Raw genomic sequence first — 19,861 nt, forward strand, 5'->3', positions numbered from 1 at the left:
TCTCTGTCCCAGAGAAATGCTGCAGGAGTGATGGATGATCCACTAGAAAAAGATTAACAGGTGCACTGAATGGAGAAACATCTGTTGTGAGGGAGGAGGAGGCGCGGAGTGACCTTTTGGATGGCAGTGGCCCCCCACGTCCCCGGTGGGGATGTGTGTGTGGTGCGTGCGGCCGGAGCCAGCTGATCGTCACAAGTGTCAGTGCCTACAGTTTTCATCTCCGCAGACATCGCTGGCTGGGCTAGCAAATTGCTGGCTCTGAGCAGCGTTCTGGGTCCTGGCTCAGCCAGGGGTGCTGGGCCTCAGCCTTCCCCACCGAGGGTCCCTCTCAGGGTCCCACTCCTCTTTTGGAACCACTTCTTGAGTCAAATGTAATTACAGATGGAAATGGGCCTTCTCCTTTCACCTGGGCTTGAGAGGAGCTGGCAGTTTTATCAGGTTTCCCAGGCACCAGGCTGGAAGCCAGTGCTTGGGTTGTTATTTATTCATTTATTTATTTTCTTTCTCCTTTTAATTCACATGGAGTCAGAGTCAGGTCCTTGCGGCTCCCTGGGGGTCCTCAGCTCTTCCACCTCCCAGCCCGTGATCCTGGTGGGGCCTCCGACTGCACTCCTTTGTCTGCTCCCTGGCGCCAGCTCTCTCTTAGCCTTTAGGTCTCTGCTGAGATGTTGCTGCCTCCTGATCCCAGTAGCAGCGTTCCCCTAGCCACCCCCTGCTTTCCTGGCATCAGCACACACCAGCTTGGTTTGTTAACTTGGTTTACTGGGCTTTGCTACCAGAGCATGAGCTTCTCAAAGGCAGGGACAGTGCCCTGACTCTTTCACCACTGCCCACCTGGGTAGCACGAGCCCAGCACATCATGTGGTTCAGATCTGTGGCAGGCATGCAGGAATGAATGAATGAATGAATGAATGAATGAATGAGTTCGGCTTCTGTCCCTGTGTGGTGTAATGGGAGAGCAGTTTGGAGTCCAGCTTGGTTCAATGCCCTGCCTTGCCCTGCCATGTCCTTGCTGGGTGACTCTGAACAAGTCATTTCCGTCCCAGTTTCCCTAGCCTTAGTTTCCTCACTTGTAAAACGGAGAGGCTAACTTGTGTTGGGTGTCAAATCAGGTCTGAACAACAGTGCTGCCCTTCCTTCTCTGTGATTCAGGCAGGGACGGCCAGGCACCATGGTGAGCACACGCCATCACTTTAGCAGTCCCAGGGAGCAGTGGAGGGGAGAGATGGGGCTGGAGCTCGTGTGAGCCGAAGGGGAGAGGCTCTGATGAATTCGTTCATTCACTCGACCCCCTGGTTTTATGGATAAGGAAATGAAACCCCAGAGGAGGGGGAAGTGACTTGTCCAGGGCCACAGAGCCACTTAATGTCCAAACCAGGCCTGGACCCCTCCAACTTCCCCCACTGCCCCCTGTCGTGGCCTCTAGTGGGGCCTGCTTTAAACACTGGGGTTCTTTGGACAGTCCATTTGCAGGGCATCAGCTAAACACAAGGGTAAACAGCTCTGGGAGCAGAGGGAGGCTCTGTGGCTGTTGGGGGAGGGAGCTAGTCTCCCTCTAACCAGCTGGTGGCTTCACGCAGGTGCCTTAACCTCCCTGGGTCTGAATGAGCTCCTCTGAGAGCTGCTGGGCTGGCTAAGAGCCACCACGGGTGCTCTGTGTCATGCAGCAGGTGTGTGGTGTCCATTCCCCTTTCATGGGGCATGATGTCCCCAGCCACCCTTGGTTCTGAGATGGCTATTGCTGGGATGGGAGAGAGAAGTTCTGCATGGGCAGGGATTAAGGGCAGGAGTCTTGGAGCCAGGCTGCCTGGGTTCAAATCCTGGCCCCACCACTTGTCAGCTCTGCGGCCTCAGACAAGGGTCTGGCCTCCTGTGAACCTGCTTCCTTGCCTGGCTGCAGATGGGGTCTTGTGAGGGGCTAAGTCAAGTGATGTCTGAATGCATAGAACAGTTTCTGGCACATGCTACATGCTTGCTAAATGGGTTAGGGTCTTGGGCAAATGGAGAGTTTCTAGCGACGCCTGTCCTGTGTTCCTGTCCTGTTCTGTGTCTTAGCCGTTTGACCTCAGGATGGCCTCTGAGCCTCAGTTTCCTCATCTGTAAAATGAGTATTAGAACACTCCCCTCATGATGCACTACAAGGCCCATTTCCAAATTTGTGGAAGGTCAGCCCTGTGGGGTTCACCCAACCCTGACCATCTCAGCAGACCTCTCAGGATGCTGAGGTGGCAGAGTTGAGAGACCGCAGGGCATTGTGCATGGGGCAGTGGGGAGACTGAGCTGTGGTGAGGACACCTGCCTGCCAGGGTGACACAGCCAGGATGGGTGTCCAGAGGGGATCCACAGCTTCCCTCTGACCTGACCGGGTCTCCATTCCCACCCCGATGCCCCACAGCCGGAGGAGCTGACCAACATCCTGGAGATCTGCAACGTGGTGTTCACCAGCATGTTTGCACTGGAGATGATCCTGAAGCTGGCTGCATTTGGGCTCTTCGACTACCTACGCAACCCCTACAACATCTTCGACAGCATCATCGTCATCATCAGGTACCCCTCCCCCAACCCTCCCGGCAGCCCAGGGGCTTGGGGGGAGATTCTGCTGTCCCCAGCCAGCATATAAAGGACATAAGATGGCAGTAGAAACCTGTTATCCTGAAACTGATCAAAATAATCAAACGTCTGTGATTTAGCAACCTATTTATGCGTTAAATAGCACGATCTAGCAGCAGGTCTGTGACTACCGTCATTTCGAGGAAGGGATGGGCATAAATAATATTGAGAAACAGCTGCATCCACTATCACGTGACGTGAAGACATCAGTTACTTTGACTGCCACAAAGCCATAGGTACTGCTAATTCTCTGTGGCTTGCTGTTTACATTTATAACCAAAAGACACGTTAAATCTCAAAAAGAGGAAGGTGACAACCGTGGACCCCCTGGATTCTAGCCAGAGACTTCTTGTGGGGGTGGTGGTCCACAGACTCCAGGTGAAGAGCCCCTGATTAGCTCACATGCCGAGACCAGCTCAGCCATGGAGACCCCAACCCAGCCAGCACTGAAGGAATTAAGAAACAGACACAGAGATAGAAAGTAAAAGGTGGGCGATCGAGGGTCTCACAGCATTTCCAGCTGAGAGCCCAGAGCAGACTCTGACCCACATACTTACTCTTTACTTTCCAGTGATAAGTTTTACAAGCGGATGCTCTGTGTTCTTTCATAGGTTAAAAGTGAACTAACCAGGCAACTAGTGTATGTTTACTAGAGGTTAAAGATAAACTAGGAATCACTCTTTATGAAGGGACAAAGGAAAGAGTCACGTATCCTGTGTTCAAAGAACTAAATCATCTGGTGTGAGACATATTCATATTGGTTACTGCTTTATAACGCATTGAGCAGTTTTCCGCTTTGGGGGGCCGACTAGGGTTTCCTTGCTGCAGCTCGCAGCAAACAATACGATACATCACGCACATCAGAATTTGCTCTCAACACCCATGGCATGGAGCAGCATCCAACATATTTGTTGGATGGATGGATGGGCAGATGAATGGAAGCTCTGTGTTTCTGTTTTCCCTTCTCCCTCTGTCTTCCTCTTCCTGTGGCCTTCTACTGCTCCCTCCTTCTGCGCCCCGGGCCTGCCCCGCCGGGCCACAGCATCTGGGAGATCGTGGGGCAGGCAGACGGTGGGCTGTCAGTGCTGCGGACCTTCCGGCTGCTGCGCGTGTTGAAGCTGGTGCGTTTCATGCCTGCCCTGCGGCGCCAGCTCGTGGTGCTCATGAAGACCATGGACAACGTGGCCACCTTCTGCATGCTGCTCATGCTCTTCATCTTCATCTTCAGGTGAGCCTGCACTGCCGGGGGCCACACCTCAGGGCCTGCTGGGGCTGTGTGGAGGAGCCTGGGGTATGTGGTCCTCTGTGCTTCTCTGGACAAAGCCACCTGGACCTGGGTGTGAAGCCTGACACTGTCCTTCAATCCCCTGTGGCTCTCAGCAAGCATGACCCCCCAAGCCTCAGTGTTCACCTCTGTAAAGTGGGACCAACACGACCCAGATTCCCCCTGCCCTGCATTTTACTGAGTTGACTGAGAATGAAACAAGGTGGGTGGGCGGTTTGGGGCATGTGAGTCTGATGAGCCACTCCCATCCTTTCCCCAGCATCCTTGGGATGCACATTTTTGGCTGCAAGTTCAGCCTCCGCACGGACACCGGAGACACGGTCCCCGACAGGAAGAACTTCGACTCTCTGCTGTGGGCCATTGTCACCGTGTTCCAGGTTAGTGGCCGCTGTGTGTCCATGTGTGTTGGGGAAGCAGTGGGACAGTTGGCCGGGGAGGGGCAGGGATTGACAGCCCCCATGCCTCCCTGTAGAGCATATGCCTGGACTAGGGGTGCCCCAGGGCTGACTGTGTCTCCTCAACAGATCCTCACCCAGGAGGACTGGAACGTCGTTCTCTACAATGGCATGGCCTCCACCTCCCCCTGGGCCTCCCTCTACTTTGTCGCCCTCATGACCTTTGGGAACTATGTGCTCTTCAACCTGCTGGTGGCTATCCTGGTGGAGGGCTTCCAGGCGGAGGTGACTGTGGTCTTGGCAGTGGAAGCACCCCCACAGGGCCTGCAAAAGACTGGGCAAGGGCGAGGTGGCCTGGATGGGGGAGGGGCTGCAATTCAAACTTCTTTTTTTTTTTTGAGACGGAGTTTCGCTCTTGTAGCCCAATCTGGAGTGCGATGGCACCATCTCAGCTCACTGCAACCTCTGCCTCCTGGGTTCAAGCGATTCTCCTGTCTCAGCCTCTAGAGTAGCTGGGATTACAGGCATGCTCCACCACACTCGGCTAATTTTTTGTATTTTAGTAGAAACGGGGTTTCACCGTGTTAGCTAGGCTGGTTTTGACCTCCTGACTTGTCTGGCAGGTAACCTATCCCCAAAGGAGGGGGTTACTGATGAGGTGGTGAGCTCTTCATCATAGGAAGCATGCAAGTAGATACTGCATCTGCGATCCCTGATCTCCCCAAGGGCTGCAGGACTAGGCTTCTCCATCTCTGAGATTCGAAATCCCCTAAGATCAGGGACTCTGGGCCCTGCTCCCTGCATCCTCTGAGGCTCTGGGGATGCGTGCAGTCAGGAAGATTTGGCTTTGTGGCCTAGTGTCTTATTAGCATCTCATTTCCGTTTTCCAGCAGTTTTCCCATCTGTAAAATGGCAGTGGAAACACCTATCGAAAAATTCAGGAGGGAGCTGGGAAGGGAGGAGCTGGGCTGAACTGCATTCTAACATGAGGGACGCTCTCCCAGGGTGACGCCAATCGTTCCTACTCGGACGAGGACCAGAGCTCATCCAACATGGAGGAGTTTGACAAGCTCCAGGAAGGCCTGGACAGCAGCGGAGGTAAACAGGCCCTTGCTTGTCACCTACGGGGCCAAGAGCCTTCCCCCCAGATCCAAGTGGGCAGAGGGGACAGTGTCTGACTTCCCCTCAAGCCCTGGCTCAGGGACTGCTACTTCTCTATGGTTTGTTATCTACCTTCATAATTGGAAGAAATGTGAAATCTCAAAAAGAGGTCAGTGACATCCACAGATCCCTGGGATTCTAGGCACAGGGGTAGCCGCAGCCCACCACATCCCTCCACACAGCAGGGCCCCTTGGTTACTGCCTCAGGGTCTCAGGTTGCGGCCTATGTTCTGGTCCTGCCTGGCACCACCGGGCAGCTTGGAACAAGCGTCTCCCAAACCTAGCCCAGTGTCTTCCTTAGTAACTGGGGCAGACAGTCCCTGCCTTGTTTCCCACAGTGGGCATGGTAGTGAGGCTCCAGGCTGGTCCTGAGCATGGAAGGCAAGGGGTCCACACATACCTAAATAAAGCTGAGAGCCCTGCAGGCAGAGTGGAGGGGAGGTGCTGTGATGGGGTGCAACCAGGAAGACTTCCTGGTAGAGGAAACCTCCTCAGAAAAGCTCTCCATTTCTGCTCCTTCCTTGTTTGTCTTGTGCCTCCCTTGCTCTTGTTCTGTCCTCTCTGCTTTCTGTCCCTCCGTCTGTCTCCATCTCACTCCTCCAGATCCTAAGCTCTGCCCAATCCCCATGACCCCCAATGGGCACCTGGACCCCAGTCTCCCGCTGGGTGGGCACCTAGGTCCTGCTGGGGCCATGGGACCTGCCCCCCGACTCTCACTGCAGCCGGACCCCATGCTGGTGGCCCTGGGCTCCCGAAAGAGCAGCGTCATGTCTCTGGGGAGGATGAGCTATGATCAGCGCTCCCTGGTGAGTTCTTATGGGGAACTCCCGATGGGATCTTCCCGCTGGGGTGTGTGTGGAAGGGCCCTGAAGAGAGGTACCTGCCAGTCCAGCCTCAGACTCTGGTGCCCAACCAAAGTCAGGCAGGGGTATGTCTGTTGCATTCCTGGGTGCCCAGTGCCACAGCAGGACCTGGCAGTAAGGAATGAATGCCTAGTGCCAGTGGGGTCTGGTGCAGAGAACTGGGTTTTCATCTCAGCAGCAATGTGTCAGGTAAAAAGAGCTGGCTTTTGGGGTCAGGCAGACTGCAGCTTGAATCCAGCTTCTGCCACCTCTAAGCTGTGTTACAATGAGCAAATTACTGCCTTTCTCTGAGCCTCAGACTCCTTACATGTAAAATGGGAAGATGGCCCTAATTTGCTGTACCTTCCTCAAGGGAAGTGAGGTGGCAGGAGGGGATGTAACCTCTGGGTGATGTGCCCCCATGTCCCTGTGGATGCGGATGGAATGAGGTGGGACAGGGAGAGGAGCTCTAGGGTCAAGCCCATTTCATCACCACTTGCCAGGCAGGTGGCACTCTTAGAGCCACAGCGGGGGTGCAGGCTGCCTTCCTGCACCTGGTGACCCTCCCATGGGTGTGCCTGTGGGGCACTGACCCGGGCGGGGTCTCCTCCCAGTCCAGCTCCCGGAGTTCCTACTACGGGCCGTGGGGCCGCAGCGGGGCCTGGGCCAGCCGCCGCTCCAGCTGGAACAGCCTCAAGCACAAGCCGCCATCAGCCGAGCACGAGTCCCTGCTCTCCGCGGAGCGTGGTGGCGGCGGCGCCCGAGTCTGCGAGTGTGCCAGGGACGAGGGGCGGCCGCGGGCCGCGCCCCTGCACTCCCCGCACGACCACCACGCCCATCACGGGCCTCATCTGGCGCACCGCCACCGCCACCACCGCCGGACGCTGTCCCTCGACACCAGGGACTCGGTGGACCTGGCCGAGCTGGTGCCCGCGGTGGGCGCCCACCCCCAGGCCGCCTGGAGGGCGCCGTGCCCGGTCCCCGGGCATGAGGACTGCAATGGCAGGATGCCCAGCATCGCCAAGGACGTCTTCACCAAGATGGGCGACCGCCGGGATCGCGGGGAGGATGAGGAGGAGATCGACTACGTGAGTGGGGACGGGGCCGAAGGGGACCGGAGCGGTGGGATTGGAAAGAAGGGGGTGCGGCCGCAGGTGGCGGGCCCCGAGCGGGCGTGGCCGGAGGAGCTGGGGCTTCAGGCGCGAGGCAGGAGGGGCGGGGCCAGAGCTGCCCACACCTGAACTGGGCCCGCTCCTGGGAGAGAAACCCTCGCTGGCTGCACCGGATGGGCAGAGTTCGGAGGTGACCCTGCGACCCCAGTTGGCAGGATGGCCACGTGGGCCGAGACGGGCAGCCCTGCGCAGCGCTGACCCCTGGCGCTCCGTCCTCCTCTCGCCAGACCCTATGCTTCCGCGTCCGCAAGATGATCGACGTCTATAAGCCCGACTGGTGCGAGGTCCGCGAAGACTGGTCTGTCTACCTCTTCTCTCCTGATAACAGGTGTGCGGGGTCAGGCCTAGGGTGAGGGTTAGAGTAGGGGTGACGTGGGAGGGACAGGTCTCTGCCGAGCCAGGCAGGGCCATTGGTGGCGCTCTCCCAGACCACAGCAGACCCTGCTGGCCCAGAGGTTGGGGGTCTCCAGGGGAGAGGGAGGGGCCGGATGTTGGTGGCCAGGCTCTCCTCTAGTCTAGGCCATCCCTGTGCTGGGAACCAGGTTGAACCATCCTCAAGTAGCCTGTAGGGCTTGCATCTGGAGGGGACATCAGGAGGCTTCCTGGAGGAGGAGGCCTTTGTGCTGGGCTGTGGAGGCAGGTGGCCTTCCAGTAGGCACAGCAGGGTTTGTGAAGAGGAGGAGACTGGTCCAGGGGCAGAGAGCAGCCTAAGGGAAGGCCTGGGGCAGAAGTAGAGGGTACCAGGCAGTGTGGTGTTCTCCTGACAGGCTTAGGGATCTGGGCTGGGAAAGCCACGAGAGTGCCAGGGCAAGGTGGGTGACCTGGTGGTGTGGGTGTGTGGTCAGAGGAGGCGGTGCCAGGTGGGCACCCTGAGCAGGTGTAGAGTCAGCACCTGTTGTGTGGCCAGAGGAGAGGAGAGGGGTTGCTTCCTCGAGGCCAGCCTGGTCTACACTTCTGCCTGGGCTCTCTGTCTCGTTCTGGCCAGGGTGGGAGGCAGCTGATGCTCAGGCGGCCCCTGCCCACCCTGCCCAGGTTCCGGGTTCTGTGTCAGACCATCATTGCCCACAAGCTCTTCGACTACGTCGTCCTGGCCTTCATCTTTCTCAACTGCATCACCATCGCCCTGGAGCGGCCTCAGATCGAGGCTGGCAGCACCGTGAGTGGCTGCAGCCCTTAGGGCAGGGCCAAGCCAGGGGACAGCTCGCCAGGGCTGAGGGAGGCAGACCTCACTGGGCACCTCAAGGCGGGACAGGGAGTTTGCCTCGGGAGCGGGGAAAGCCTCCCTGAACTGAGAGGTGGCGGCCTCTTCTCCACGCACCTTGGCCAAAGCAGAGGCTGGCCAGTGGCTGGGCAGGTCTGGGAGCCCCAGGGTCCACGGTACCTCCCAATGCTTTCAGGAACGCATTTTCCTCACCGTGTCCAACTACATCTTCACGGCCATCTTCGTGGGCGAGATGACACTGAAGGTAGCTCCTGGCTTCACCCGGGACCCCTACCAGCCCCAGCTCGGTCCCTCTGGCCCTGGGTCAGCCCCTGCCTCAGCTCATAATTCACCTGCCATCGGCCTCATTCCACTCGTAGCCTCGTGGCCCCACCCCTCTGGGTATCAGACCCTGGGCTGGGCTCCCGCGACCCAGAAGGGGTCAGCCGCGTCCCCATTCACATGAGTCACAACCCTGCCAGACAGACTGGTGTAGGGAACACTGAGTGTGATGGAGGCACCTGCTGGAGGTGTGGGGCTCAGGGGAAGCCTCTCGTCTGGAGCGCTTCCCCCGGTGGGCAGTTTTGAATTGGATTTGCCAGAGGCGCCGGGAACCTAACGGGGCGGCCCGCTAGGCTCTGATCCCACCTCGTCCCCGCCCATCACCCGCCCTCAGAGTGAGGCCTGAACTCAACCTTTCCGTTCGGCCCCGCCACTTGCCGGAGACCGCCCCATCCCCCGAAGTCCACCGGGCCTCGCCCCGCCCCCCCGCGCAGAGCCCGGCTGGCCCCGCCCACCTACCCCCCTTCCCGCGGCGGCCTGACCCCGACCCCACCCCGCCCCAGGTGGTCTCGCTGGGCCTGTACTTCGGCGAGCAGGCGTACCTGCGCAGCAGCTGGAACGTGCTGGACGGCTTTCTTGTCTTCGTGTCCATCATCGACATCGTGGTGTCTGTGGCCTCGGCCGGGGGAGCCAAGATCCTGGGGGTCCTCCGAGTCTTGCGGCTCCTGCGCACCCTACGCCCCCTGCGGTGAGGACCCCTCCCCGGCGAATGGGGGAAGGTGTCGTGCACTGTACAGAGAAGCCACGGGCCGAATTGGGCCCTCACTCCCTCCCCACCCGCCCACTCAGTCCTCCAATAGTGAGTGCCAAGCACCCTGGGCTGTTCCCAGGGGAGGGGTCTGCAGACCCTGGGGGCAGGGCATGCTGGAAGAGCAGGGCTGAAGGTGGACCCTAGTATTGCTACCCACGCTGCGTTTCCCCGGGTGGCTCATTGCCATCTCTGGGCGTCAGTCCCTAGATCAGGGTGTGGTACGGCCCCCGAGGAGCTGGGCACAGTGAGGGGTGAGGGCAGGTGCCCTGCTACTGCTGTAGATCTAAGCCTGGGTGCAGCTCGCCTCCTGCTCTGCCGCCCATGTCTAGGTTGCCTGGCCGCTTTCTCTGCATTCCCGGCGACTGTCCTCATGCCCTAGGGTGTTCAGCCCTGGTGAGCCCTGGGGCTCCTGCCCTGGGATGCTCAGCCCTGGTGACTCTGGGCTGAGCGAGGGCTGCCTCCTGGCCTGGCCAAATGTTCATGTGTGCCTGGCCTCTCCCTTCCCGTAGTGTCATCAGCCGGGCACCGGGCCTGAAGCTGGTGGTGGAGACACTCATCTCTTCCCTCAAGCCCATCGGCAACATTGTGCTCATCTGCTGTGCCTTCTTCATCATCTTTGGCATCCTGGGAGTGCAGGTGAGGGGCACCCAGGCTGGGCGGGGACTGGGCTCTGTGACCGGGGAAGAGGAAGTCTCCCACAGCCAGGGGAGAGACTCCACATTCCAACCGCCACCACCCCTCCAGGGAGGGAGACAGACACCGGCCCAGATGACTGAGCACAAGGCAGGCTAAGTCTATGAGATGAAGAGGCAGATTTCTTTTTGACTTGCAACCCCTACCCGTGAGAGCACCAACCTTGCCCCCTTTCCCCAGCTCTTCAAAGGCAAGTTCTACCACTGCCTGGGTGTGGACACCCGTAACATCACCAACCGCTCAGACTGCATGGCCGCCAACTACCGCTGGGTCCATCACAAATACAACTTCGACAACCTGGGCCAGGTGAGCACTGCCCTCCTAGTCCTGATCACACCTTCCCCTCTCTTGGATGCCAGTGGCTCTGGGAATCACACACCTGGCTTCAGATTTGCACTGCCAGAACTGACATTGACTTCTCCTCTCAAGCCTGAGTTTCCTCTTCTGCAGAATGGGTAAGGGTAGCACTCACCTCTCAGATGGGAGGAAGCTCAGAGGGTCTGCATGCGGTATCCAGCAGACACCTCACCCCTACCCAGGAGACCGACAGGAGTTTTAGTCAAGAGTGAATCTAGCTTTGCCACTTTCTGTAAGTGTGGCCTCCCTGAGCCTCAGTTTCCTCATCTATGAAATGAGAATGTTATAGCTTGCCAGGCAGGCCACGGTAGAGATGAAAAGCTATCAAGTGTATCGAGCCCTTGGCCCAGGGTGGTTCCCTCTCCCGTCACCCGCCCGCTGCTCTCTGCTCCATCGGCAGGCAAGCCCCTTTCCAGTGTCTGCCTTCCCCTTGGTCTCCTCTTCTGGGGGCCTGCCAGGCGAGACCCATCTGGGCAGTGCCCCAGGTGAGAGCCCTTGGCTGGCTGCCTCCCCTTCCCCCAGAGCAGCTCTCATTTCTCGAGGGTCTGCCCAGGAGAGGTATGTCCAGATGCAGGCTTGCCTTGCCCCAGGAGCACAGGGAGGAGCAGGCTCCAGGCTCGTGTCCCCACTGGCTGATGGGCAGCCTCCAGCTAGATACCACTGGAGGGCTTGCCCCCCAGTGCCACCTGGGAGGGGAGCCATAGGGCCTTAGAGGGGCAGTGAGTGCCCAGGGAAAGGGTGTCAGGAACCGGGACAGTCACTACCCCTGCACCCATGGGGAAAAGATGTCTTAGGAAGCTGAGGGGGAGCCTACCTGTGGCCTTTTATGCCCATGCTCCTGACTCCCTTCACATATGGACTCTGCCCCAGTGCCAGCCCTGCCCCTTTGGAGCATTTTTGGGTCTACCTGGCATTGGGCTCCCCTGGAATTCCTTGTGGGGTGTTCTCAGCACTCGGAGCCACCTGGAGGGTTCCAGCCTGGGCTGCAGCCTCTGATTCTTCAGTGGCCCTCTCCAGCTGTGTGCCCTCAGACAAGTGCCAGACCCTCATCTGTTCCAGTGTCCTCATCTGTCAACGGGGACAGTGATGGCAGGTTCTTTGAATGTAGGAGCCTCCTGTGCCCTTGGTCGGGGTTGGGGAGGGCTTCCTCTGTGTCCCCTGCCCTTCCTGCTCCTGGGTCTGAACGCCTTCTGGACACCCTTGGCACCATTCCCACCTGGAAAGGGAAGAGGCAGGGGTCTGTGCTCTGGATGGTGGGAGGAAGGGCCAGTGCTGCTAGTCCAGAGACTCATTCCAGAACTCCATGTCCTGGCCCACAGTGGCAGGAGCAGAGGGGAGTGTGGCCACCTCTGACCCAGGCCTCCTGACTCCTCTCCTGAGCTCCTGTTGTCAGATGCTGGGGCAGGCATGTCTTACCCACTAGAGTAAGGATGGCAGGGACCTTCTGGTTGAGCTTCAGCTGGTCCTCCCAGCACACCTGCCAGAAAGGCATTTGTTAGCTCCATTCTTTGGGTAAGGTGGCAGGAATTGAATTTTTTTGCCCAAGATCACACAGCTGGATAATTTCAGAACTGAGACCAAACCCAGGACTGTGGGTCCAGCACTCTTTCTTCTGTAATAGCAACTACAGAGTATGTGGTGGGCACATAGTAGGTCATTTGGAAATGTCTGTTGGATGAGGGTGCAGCTCTACCACACACAGGGAAGACCTCTTTGTCCTTCTGCCTCCCAGAGGCAGAATAGAGAGCTGAGGAGGGGTGGCTGCAGCTGGAGTCACTCACACCCCTCACCCCTGCATTCCCTCTCCCTGTGTCTCCCAGGCTCTGATGTCCCTCTTTGTTCTGGCATCCAAGGATGGCTGGGTGAACATCATGTACAATGGATTGGATGCTGTCGCTGTGGACCAGCAGGTGGGTGTTGTTGGGACCAGGCCAAGCCTGGATGCAGGGAGGGACATGGTGTCCTTGGGGCCCAGTGGTTTGAATTTGAAACTGGTATCAGTGAGACCCACAACCCCAGTGTCTCCCCACTGTCAGCACAGCCCACCCCTCATATCCTGGCCTGAATCTTCACCATTAGGGTGGCTCCTTGGGTAGTGCAAATCGTTGTTCCATTTGCTTTGGCAAATCCCCCCTGCTCTGTGTGGAGAGTCATCTGAGCCACTCCTGCCTAGAGGGGCACAGAGCCTAGTGGGTGGAGAACCAAGTGCAGGCAGAGAAGAGGGGCTGAGCCAGCAGGCAGAGGAACAGAGAGGTGAGAGAGTGATGTGTTCAGGGAATTGGGATTTGGGGACCAGGGGTAAAAAATGAGAGAGGTAGGAGGTGGGGAGAGGAGGCAGGTAGGGCTGGGTGGTCTGCAAGCTCCCAGGTGAGCCATGACAAGGGTCAAAAGTTTATTCTGAGAGCAGAGAGAGCCAGTGAGGGACTTGCAACAAGAGTGGTGCTCCTGCTTTTCAGATCTGCTTGTCTTTGCAACCTCCTGAGGGCTGCTGGGTGAAGATGGATTTGGGGAGGGGGATTGGGTGGAGGAGGTCAGGGAAGAGACTCAGGCTTGGCTTCCAAGACCCCTCGGGAAGCAGGGGTTCCTCTGGGGCTAGGGAGGGACTTTAGGCAACATGTATGGCTGACTTGGGTTGACTGTGTCCAGACTGAGGGGGTCACTGGGAGAAAGAACAGTGAAATTTTCTAGCTTAAAACCGTGCCCACTTGGTGGAGGCAGGGCTGTGTGCAACTCCCAGGCCTATAATGGCCCTTTGGTTCTTGGCTTTATGGATCCATCCAGTAAAACTGGAGCTGGAAGTGAGGGTGGCAGTGTTGAGTAGGAGTAATGAGAACACTTGGATGCATCTTCCTCTACTTCCTTGTCTGCTCTGTTCCCTCACCCCCACCAGTGCATGCATGCATGTGCATACACAGATTTCACCAAGGAATCTGTGCATCCAAGTTCTTCCCTCTGCTGGCCACCTTGTTTCCTGCCTTGTTTCTGGATGGGCAAATAAGTGGATGGATGGATGTATTGATGGATGGGTGGCTGGCTGGCTGGGTGGGTGAATGGGTGGGTGGTTGGATGGGAATGGAAGGATGGATAGATGGGTGAGTATATGGATACACGAGTGGATGGGTAGATGGATGGATGGGTTGGTGGATGGGTGGATGAGTGAATGGATGAATGTACTGATGGATGGGTGGCCGGCTGGCTGGGTGGGTGAATGGGTGGGTGGATGGATAGATGGGTGAGTAGATGGATCCATGAATGGATGGGTAGATGGATGGGTGAGTGGATGAGTGAATGGATGAATGGGTGAATGGATGAATGGGTGAGTGGATGGGTAGATGGATGGAGGGGTGGATGGGTAGATGGATGGATGGGTGGGTGGATGAGTGAATGGATGAATGGGAGAGTAGATGGGTGGATGGATGGATGGGTGAATGGATGGATGGATGGATTGATGGGTAGATGAATGGATGGGTAGGTGGATAGGTGAGTGGATGGGTGAATGGGTGGATAAATGAATGGGTGAATGGGTGAGTGGATGGATGGGTAGATGGATGGGTGACTGGCTGGCAGGTGGATGGATGGGTGGATGCATGGATGGATGAGTGGGTGGATGGATGAGTGGATGGATGGATGGATGAGTGGCTTGCTGGCTGGTGGGTGGATGGATGGGTGGATGCATGGATGGGTGAATGGATGGATGGGTGGGTGGATGGATGGGTGAATGAGTGGATGGGTGGGTGGATGGATGGGTGGGTGGATGGATGGGTGAATGAGTGGATGAGTGGGTGGATAGGTGGATGCGTAGATGGGTGAGTGGAAGGATAGGTGGATGGATGGATGGATGGATAGATGCATGCATAGGTGAATGGATAGGTGAATGAGAGAAGAAGACAGATGTGTCCAGGAGGCAGCAGCTGAGCAGGGAAGAAGAGGTGGCTTTCTTTGCTGAGCACATTATTGTGCCATGCCCAGGGTATTTACTTCCTACCTGCTGCCTCATTTAGACCTCACAGATGCCTTCCTGGAGGCAGGCTCAACACATCCTCACTTCATGGAGGCTCAGCCAGGTTGGGCACCTGCCCATGGCCCTGTAGGGCCTGATCAGCCTCCTCAGCACTCTCTGGCTCCCCTGCAGCCTGTGACCAACCACAACCCCTGGATGCTGCTGTACTTCATCTCCTTCCTGCTCATCGTCAGCTTCTTTGTCCTCAACATGTTTGTGGGCGTCGTGGTGGAGAACTTCCACAAGTGCCGGCAGCACCAGGAGGCTGAAGAGGCACGGCGGCGTGAGGAGAAGCGGCTGCGGCGCCTGGAGAAGAAGCGCCGGAGTGAGTGGGTGCCTGTGGAGGGCATGGGCCACCCAGCTCTAGGCCCCTCTGCCTGGTCCTGACCCCAGCCTCCTGGGCCTTTGGAACTGGAAGGGAACAAAAGATACAGTCCCTGTGCCCAGGGCTCAGCCGCTTTTCTCAGCATCTTCCTCTCCAGGGGACCTGAGCCCCATCAGTGTCCACCCGGAGTCCAATGGCTGACACTACTGCCAACCTGAGTGAGGCTGTGGGGGGTTCAGTCCAGGCAGAGGGCAAAGGCAGAGCCTGGGTGCCCTGGGCCATGGGAACCCTGCCCTCCCTACAGGCAGACCCAGAGCTCCTGCCATAAGCTCGTTTGGGGTAGATGGGGAGAATGAATGTTCTGCCTTCTTTGTCACCTTTCCTCACCATTTCTCTCATGGTGCTTTGGCTGGGTGGAGGGGCTCTAACACTGATTCCAGGGCCTGAGGTGGACGGACATCCTCCTCCTTGCCCCCTCCCTTTCCTCCACCTTTCCGTCCTTTGTGCTCTGTGCCCTGTTCCTTGACCCCAACCTTCTGTGGTCTGTGCCATTCCCCCTATATCCCCTGCAGAGGCCCAGCGGCTGCCCTACTATGCCACCTATTGTCACACCCGGTTGCTCATCCACTCCATGTGTACCAGCCACTACCTGGACATTTTCATCACCTTCATCATCTGCCTTAATGTGGTTACCATGTCCCTGGAGCACTACAATCAGCCCACGGTGAGCCCTGGTCTGCCTCCCAGCCTAAGGTTACAAGGTGAGGGTGGGGTCTCAGCAGGACCCCACCCCAGGGGTGGGGTGGGGAAGGGGTTAGCTGACAGCAGGATCTGAGCAGCCCCTCCATGCTGAGCTCTATGCTGGGCACTGCAGTGGGAGGAGGTGCAGGACAAGCTTACCCTCAGGAAGCTCAGGGTCTGGAAGGGAAGGGTCAGAGAGAAGGTGGGTCAGGGAGGCAACTTTGGACCCTGGCCTGCACATGGGTGGCAGTGATTGTGGTGTGCTAAATATTGACTCTTTGCAAGGCACACTACATATATGAACTCTTTAATCTGGCAGGGGGAATCCTTTGTACAGATTTTATAGGTGAAGAAACTGAGGCTTAGAGATGTTAATCCTGTCCACGTTGCTCAGCCATAGGTAGTGAACCAAGTCTGGAACTTAGATTTGCATTCAAAGCCTACCATGTAGCTTCAGTTACTTCCTGGGCATATGGAGACTTGGGAAAAGGGTGGAAGACCCATTTCAGGCAAACATTGGGGGTGGGTGAGGATGACCATTTCCCAGCTTGGTGCAGACTGGGTATGTGAGGGGCATGTGAGGAGCAAGTGCATTCTAAAAACCTTGATGGAGTTGGAGGGGAAGAAGAGAGAAGCAGAGCCTCCAGGTGTGGAATTAATACCTTATTTCAAATGATAGGAAAGGAATATTATGAATGCAGGAAAAAGAAAGATAACCATTGGCAGAATGAAACAATAATTATAGAACTTCCAAATTAACAGGAAAAAAATTGGAATAATAGCTTACATTTACCAAGTATTTTTCTGTGTCCAGCACTGAACTATTAGCTCATTTAATTTTCATAGCAGCTTTCTAAGATGAAATGACTTACTCAAGATCATATGGTGAATAAGGAGTGAGCACTAAGCCAGGATTCAAATGTAGGCAGTCTGGCTCAGAAGCTCTTCATTAATATCCTATATTGCCTCCAAAGGGGACTAGCTGGACCAGACACACAGAAATAAGAGAAAGGAAACAGAAGAAATAACAACATAAAATAAATAGTACACATTAAGATGGAAAGAATAAAACAGCATATAAATAATTACACTAAAAGTAAATGGATTAAATTTTCTCCTTAAAAGCCAGAGACTTTCTGAGTGGAGGAAGATTGGGGAGCAGGTCATGTGCCCTGGATCATGCTTCTCTTTGCCCCCAATAGTCTCTGGAGACAGCCCTCAAGTACTGCAACTATATGTTCACCACTGTCTTTGTGCTGGAGGCTGTGCTGAAGCTGGTGGCATTTGGTCTGAGGCGCTTCTTCAAGGATCGGTGAGTGGCCAGGCTGGGCCAGGGCGGTAATAGGGTAGACTGCAGGACGAGGAAGCAGTCCTCACCCTTAGGGAAGCCTGGAGCAGCCTGAGGAGGGGAACCAGTAAGCATCTAGGCACTTAGGGACAAGCGCCCCAGCTGCTGCTTATAACTCTGAACAGGAGATGATTATGGTCTCATCTGATGAATGCAGGCCATTCTACTTGGCCCTTCTTGGCTCATCTTTGGTAGGCTCTCTGTACCCTATAGGCAGAGCACCATCTGCTTTTTTTTTTTTTTTTTTTTTGAGACGGAGTTTCGCTCTTGTTACCCAGGTTGGAGTGCAATGGCGCGATCTTGGCTCACTGCAACCTCTGCCTCCTGGGTTCAGGCAATTCTCCTGCCTCAGCCTCCTGAGTAGCTGGGATTACAGGCACGCGCCACCGTGCCCAGCTAATTTTTTGTATTAGTAGAGACGGGGTTTCACCATGGTGACCAGGATGGTCTCGATCTCTTGACCTCGGGATCCACCCGCCTCGGCCTCCCAAAGTGCTGGGATTACAGGCTTGAGCCACCGCGCCCGGCCTTTTTTTTTTTTTTAAGCGAATAAGTGAGGCTCAAAGAAGTTGATGGACTAGCATAAGGCCACACAAAAGGAGTAGCCAGGTCAAGATTAGTCCTAGAAGTTACAGTCCATGCCTCCTCTTCTGAAGGAGGCCATAGATGTTTATTTAGTCTGATCAGCCCTTTGCATGAGGGAATGATGGCTATGGGGAGCAGAGAGGGGCCTGGACCCAGTGGCATTAGGAGGAGCTAGTAAGGGAGGGCAGCCACACAACCCAATGGGTCACAATAGAAGGGTGAGGACCTGGGAGGCTCCCCCACTAAGGTGTGTCTGAATCAGAGAGATCCTCCTGATGCCTACTCCTGCCCTCCCATGCATGGCTGAGCAGATGGAACCAGCTGGACCTGGCCATTGTGCTACTGTCAGTCATGGGCATCACCCTGGAGGAGATTGAGATCAACGCGGCCCTGCCCATCAACCCCACCATCATCCGAATCATGAGGGTCCTGCGCATTGCCCGAGGTGAGGGGCAGGGGATGGGACAGGGAATAGGGACAAGCAGGGGTGGGATGAGACATCCCATTGCCTGATGAGAGCACACAGGAATGGGGTGGGGAGAGGTAGGGGCAGGAGTTCATGGGCATGGTGGGCTCCTTGCTGAGCAGGGGTGAGCAAGAACCAGGAGGCACACAGCCAACACACATGCATGCACCCTCTGTGTGCACACACCTCCCCCAACACACTCACAGACAGCTTTGCACAACACACATGGGCACACACTCCCACTTCCTTATAACACCATGACCCATGGGGTCCAGTCTCAGAGTGTTATGCAAGGAACCCAGTCCAGCTGGGAAGATGGGAAACACCTGCAGCTCCTCACTGGCGTTTCTCAAACACAGTGACTGGGACGCAGGGTCTTCAGAGCCCCCTTCTCCCTTCCCTCAAGGTGGCTCCTTCTTTTAAAAGCCTCCTGCTTCAGGGCAAGCCGAAGTGCCTCATGGTCTTCTGCCTGCCAGAAACTCAGCGAGTGATGCCAGAGTCTTCTTTATCGAGAGGGGAAGGGAGGAGATGTGGCCACTCATGCTGACCCTTTGTGCCCGTGACCGTTCATGGTGCACTCATTCACACTCTTCATAGACCTCTGTTCCTGTGGCTATGCCCCGTCCTCTGGGACGTTTTTTACAGTGATGCCCACGCCTTGTGTCCACATGTTTTTGTGCATGCCCTGCTTACCCTGTGGTTGCACCCACCCACGTTGTGTAATGCAGCATCTGAGAGCCGAACTCTGCTTGCACCGCCTTCATGTTCTCACTCTTCTCCTGAGTTTACACACGTGCACATGCATGTGCACACACATGTCCCTGCTGCCTCGGGACTGAGTGGACAGGGCTGGGTCTCACCTGCAGTGCTGAAGCTGTTGAAGATGGCCACAGGGATGCGGGCCCTGCTGGACACAGTGGTGCAAGCTTTGCCCCAGGTAAGAGCCACTCTTTCTGGCAGCCCTTCTAGGGGTCATCGGAGTCAAGCTGGGCCCTGGGGCGTGCAGGTCCTGATTTCCCTTCTCCTTGCACCTGCCGGAGCCAGGGCAGATGCTGTCTCTGGGGATGCACTTTGAGCCGGGGCCTGAGAGGCGGGAAGGGTCCCTTTCTGCTTCTTTCTTCTGGCTTCACCACGTGGTCGCCAGTGCCACTCTGTGTCCAGCCCTGTGCACGCACTGAGGATCCACATCATGCCCTTGGTTGCCCCCAGGCTGATGGGGGGAGACGGATACTTCAGGGAAATGGGAGGGACCTCCAGCACGCTCCAGAGAGAGAGAAGAGTGCTGGACACTCCCTGGAGCGATCAGGGAAGGCAGCCTAGGAAAGGAGACTGAGCTGGACTTCCAAGGGTGGCTTGGTAGAAGGAGGTGGCGGTGTGGATGGGGAAGTTCCAAGATGGCATTCCAGGAGGGACAGCGTGAGACCCTGACCCAGGTGGGCATCTGGGAAGTTAAGGAAGTCCCTCTACCTGCACCCCGTCGTTAGTGAAAGGGGAGATGTGATCAGGGCCACAGAGGGCATCTTTTTCATCCTCCTGGGAATTCTGCAATCCCAGTGCTTCCCTCCCCCGCTGTCTTGACTGCTTGAG

The 19,861-nt window shown here is 56.7% G+C and overlaps 1 protein-coding gene across 2 annotated transcripts in view; it reads left to right on the forward strand.

Annotated features, from left to right (window-relative positions):
- Window positions 1-19,861, forward strand: part of CACNA1I (calcium voltage-gated channel subunit alpha1 I) — a 123,315-nt gene that overhangs the window by 90,617 nt on the left and 12,837 nt on the right. For both annotated transcript variants that reach the window (XM_064368063.1, XM_021668753.2), the window contains 19 exons: window positions 2,396-2,547; window positions 3,653-3,838; window positions 4,155-4,272; window positions 4,420-4,575; window positions 5,295-5,388; window positions 6,055-6,257; window positions 6,908-7,381; window positions 7,693-7,793; window positions 8,498-8,621; window positions 8,863-8,931; window positions 9,512-9,696; window positions 10,269-10,395; window positions 10,633-10,758; window positions 12,630-12,719; window positions 14,942-15,134; window positions 15,707-15,858; window positions 17,078-17,187; window positions 18,120-18,253; window positions 19,141-19,211. In XM_064368063.1, the coding sequence (XP_064224133.1) occupies window positions 2,396-2,547; window positions 3,653-3,838; window positions 4,155-4,272; window positions 4,420-4,575; window positions 5,295-5,388; window positions 6,055-6,257; window positions 6,908-7,381; window positions 7,693-7,793; window positions 8,498-8,621; window positions 8,863-8,931; window positions 9,512-9,696; window positions 10,269-10,395; window positions 10,633-10,758; window positions 12,630-12,719; window positions 14,942-15,134; window positions 15,707-15,858; window positions 17,078-17,187; window positions 18,120-18,253; window positions 19,141-19,211 (2,865 nt within the window). The remainder of the gene's footprint in view (window positions 1-2,395; window positions 2,548-3,652; window positions 3,839-4,154; window positions 4,273-4,419; window positions 4,576-5,294; window positions 5,389-6,054; window positions 6,258-6,907; window positions 7,382-7,692; window positions 7,794-8,497; window positions 8,622-8,862; window positions 8,932-9,511; window positions 9,697-10,268; window positions 10,396-10,632; window positions 10,759-12,629; window positions 12,720-14,941; window positions 15,135-15,706; window positions 15,859-17,077; window positions 17,188-18,119; window positions 18,254-19,140; window positions 19,212-19,861) is intronic.

Source organism: Aotus nancymaae, unplaced genomic scaffold, assembly GCF_030222135.1.
Source record: "Aotus nancymaae isolate 86718 unplaced genomic scaffold, 86718_ANA_hifiasm-v0.15.2.pri h1tg000076l, whole genome shotgun sequence".
Classification (NCBI taxonomy): Eukaryota; Metazoa; Chordata; class Mammalia; order Primates; family Aotidae; genus Aotus; species Aotus nancymaae.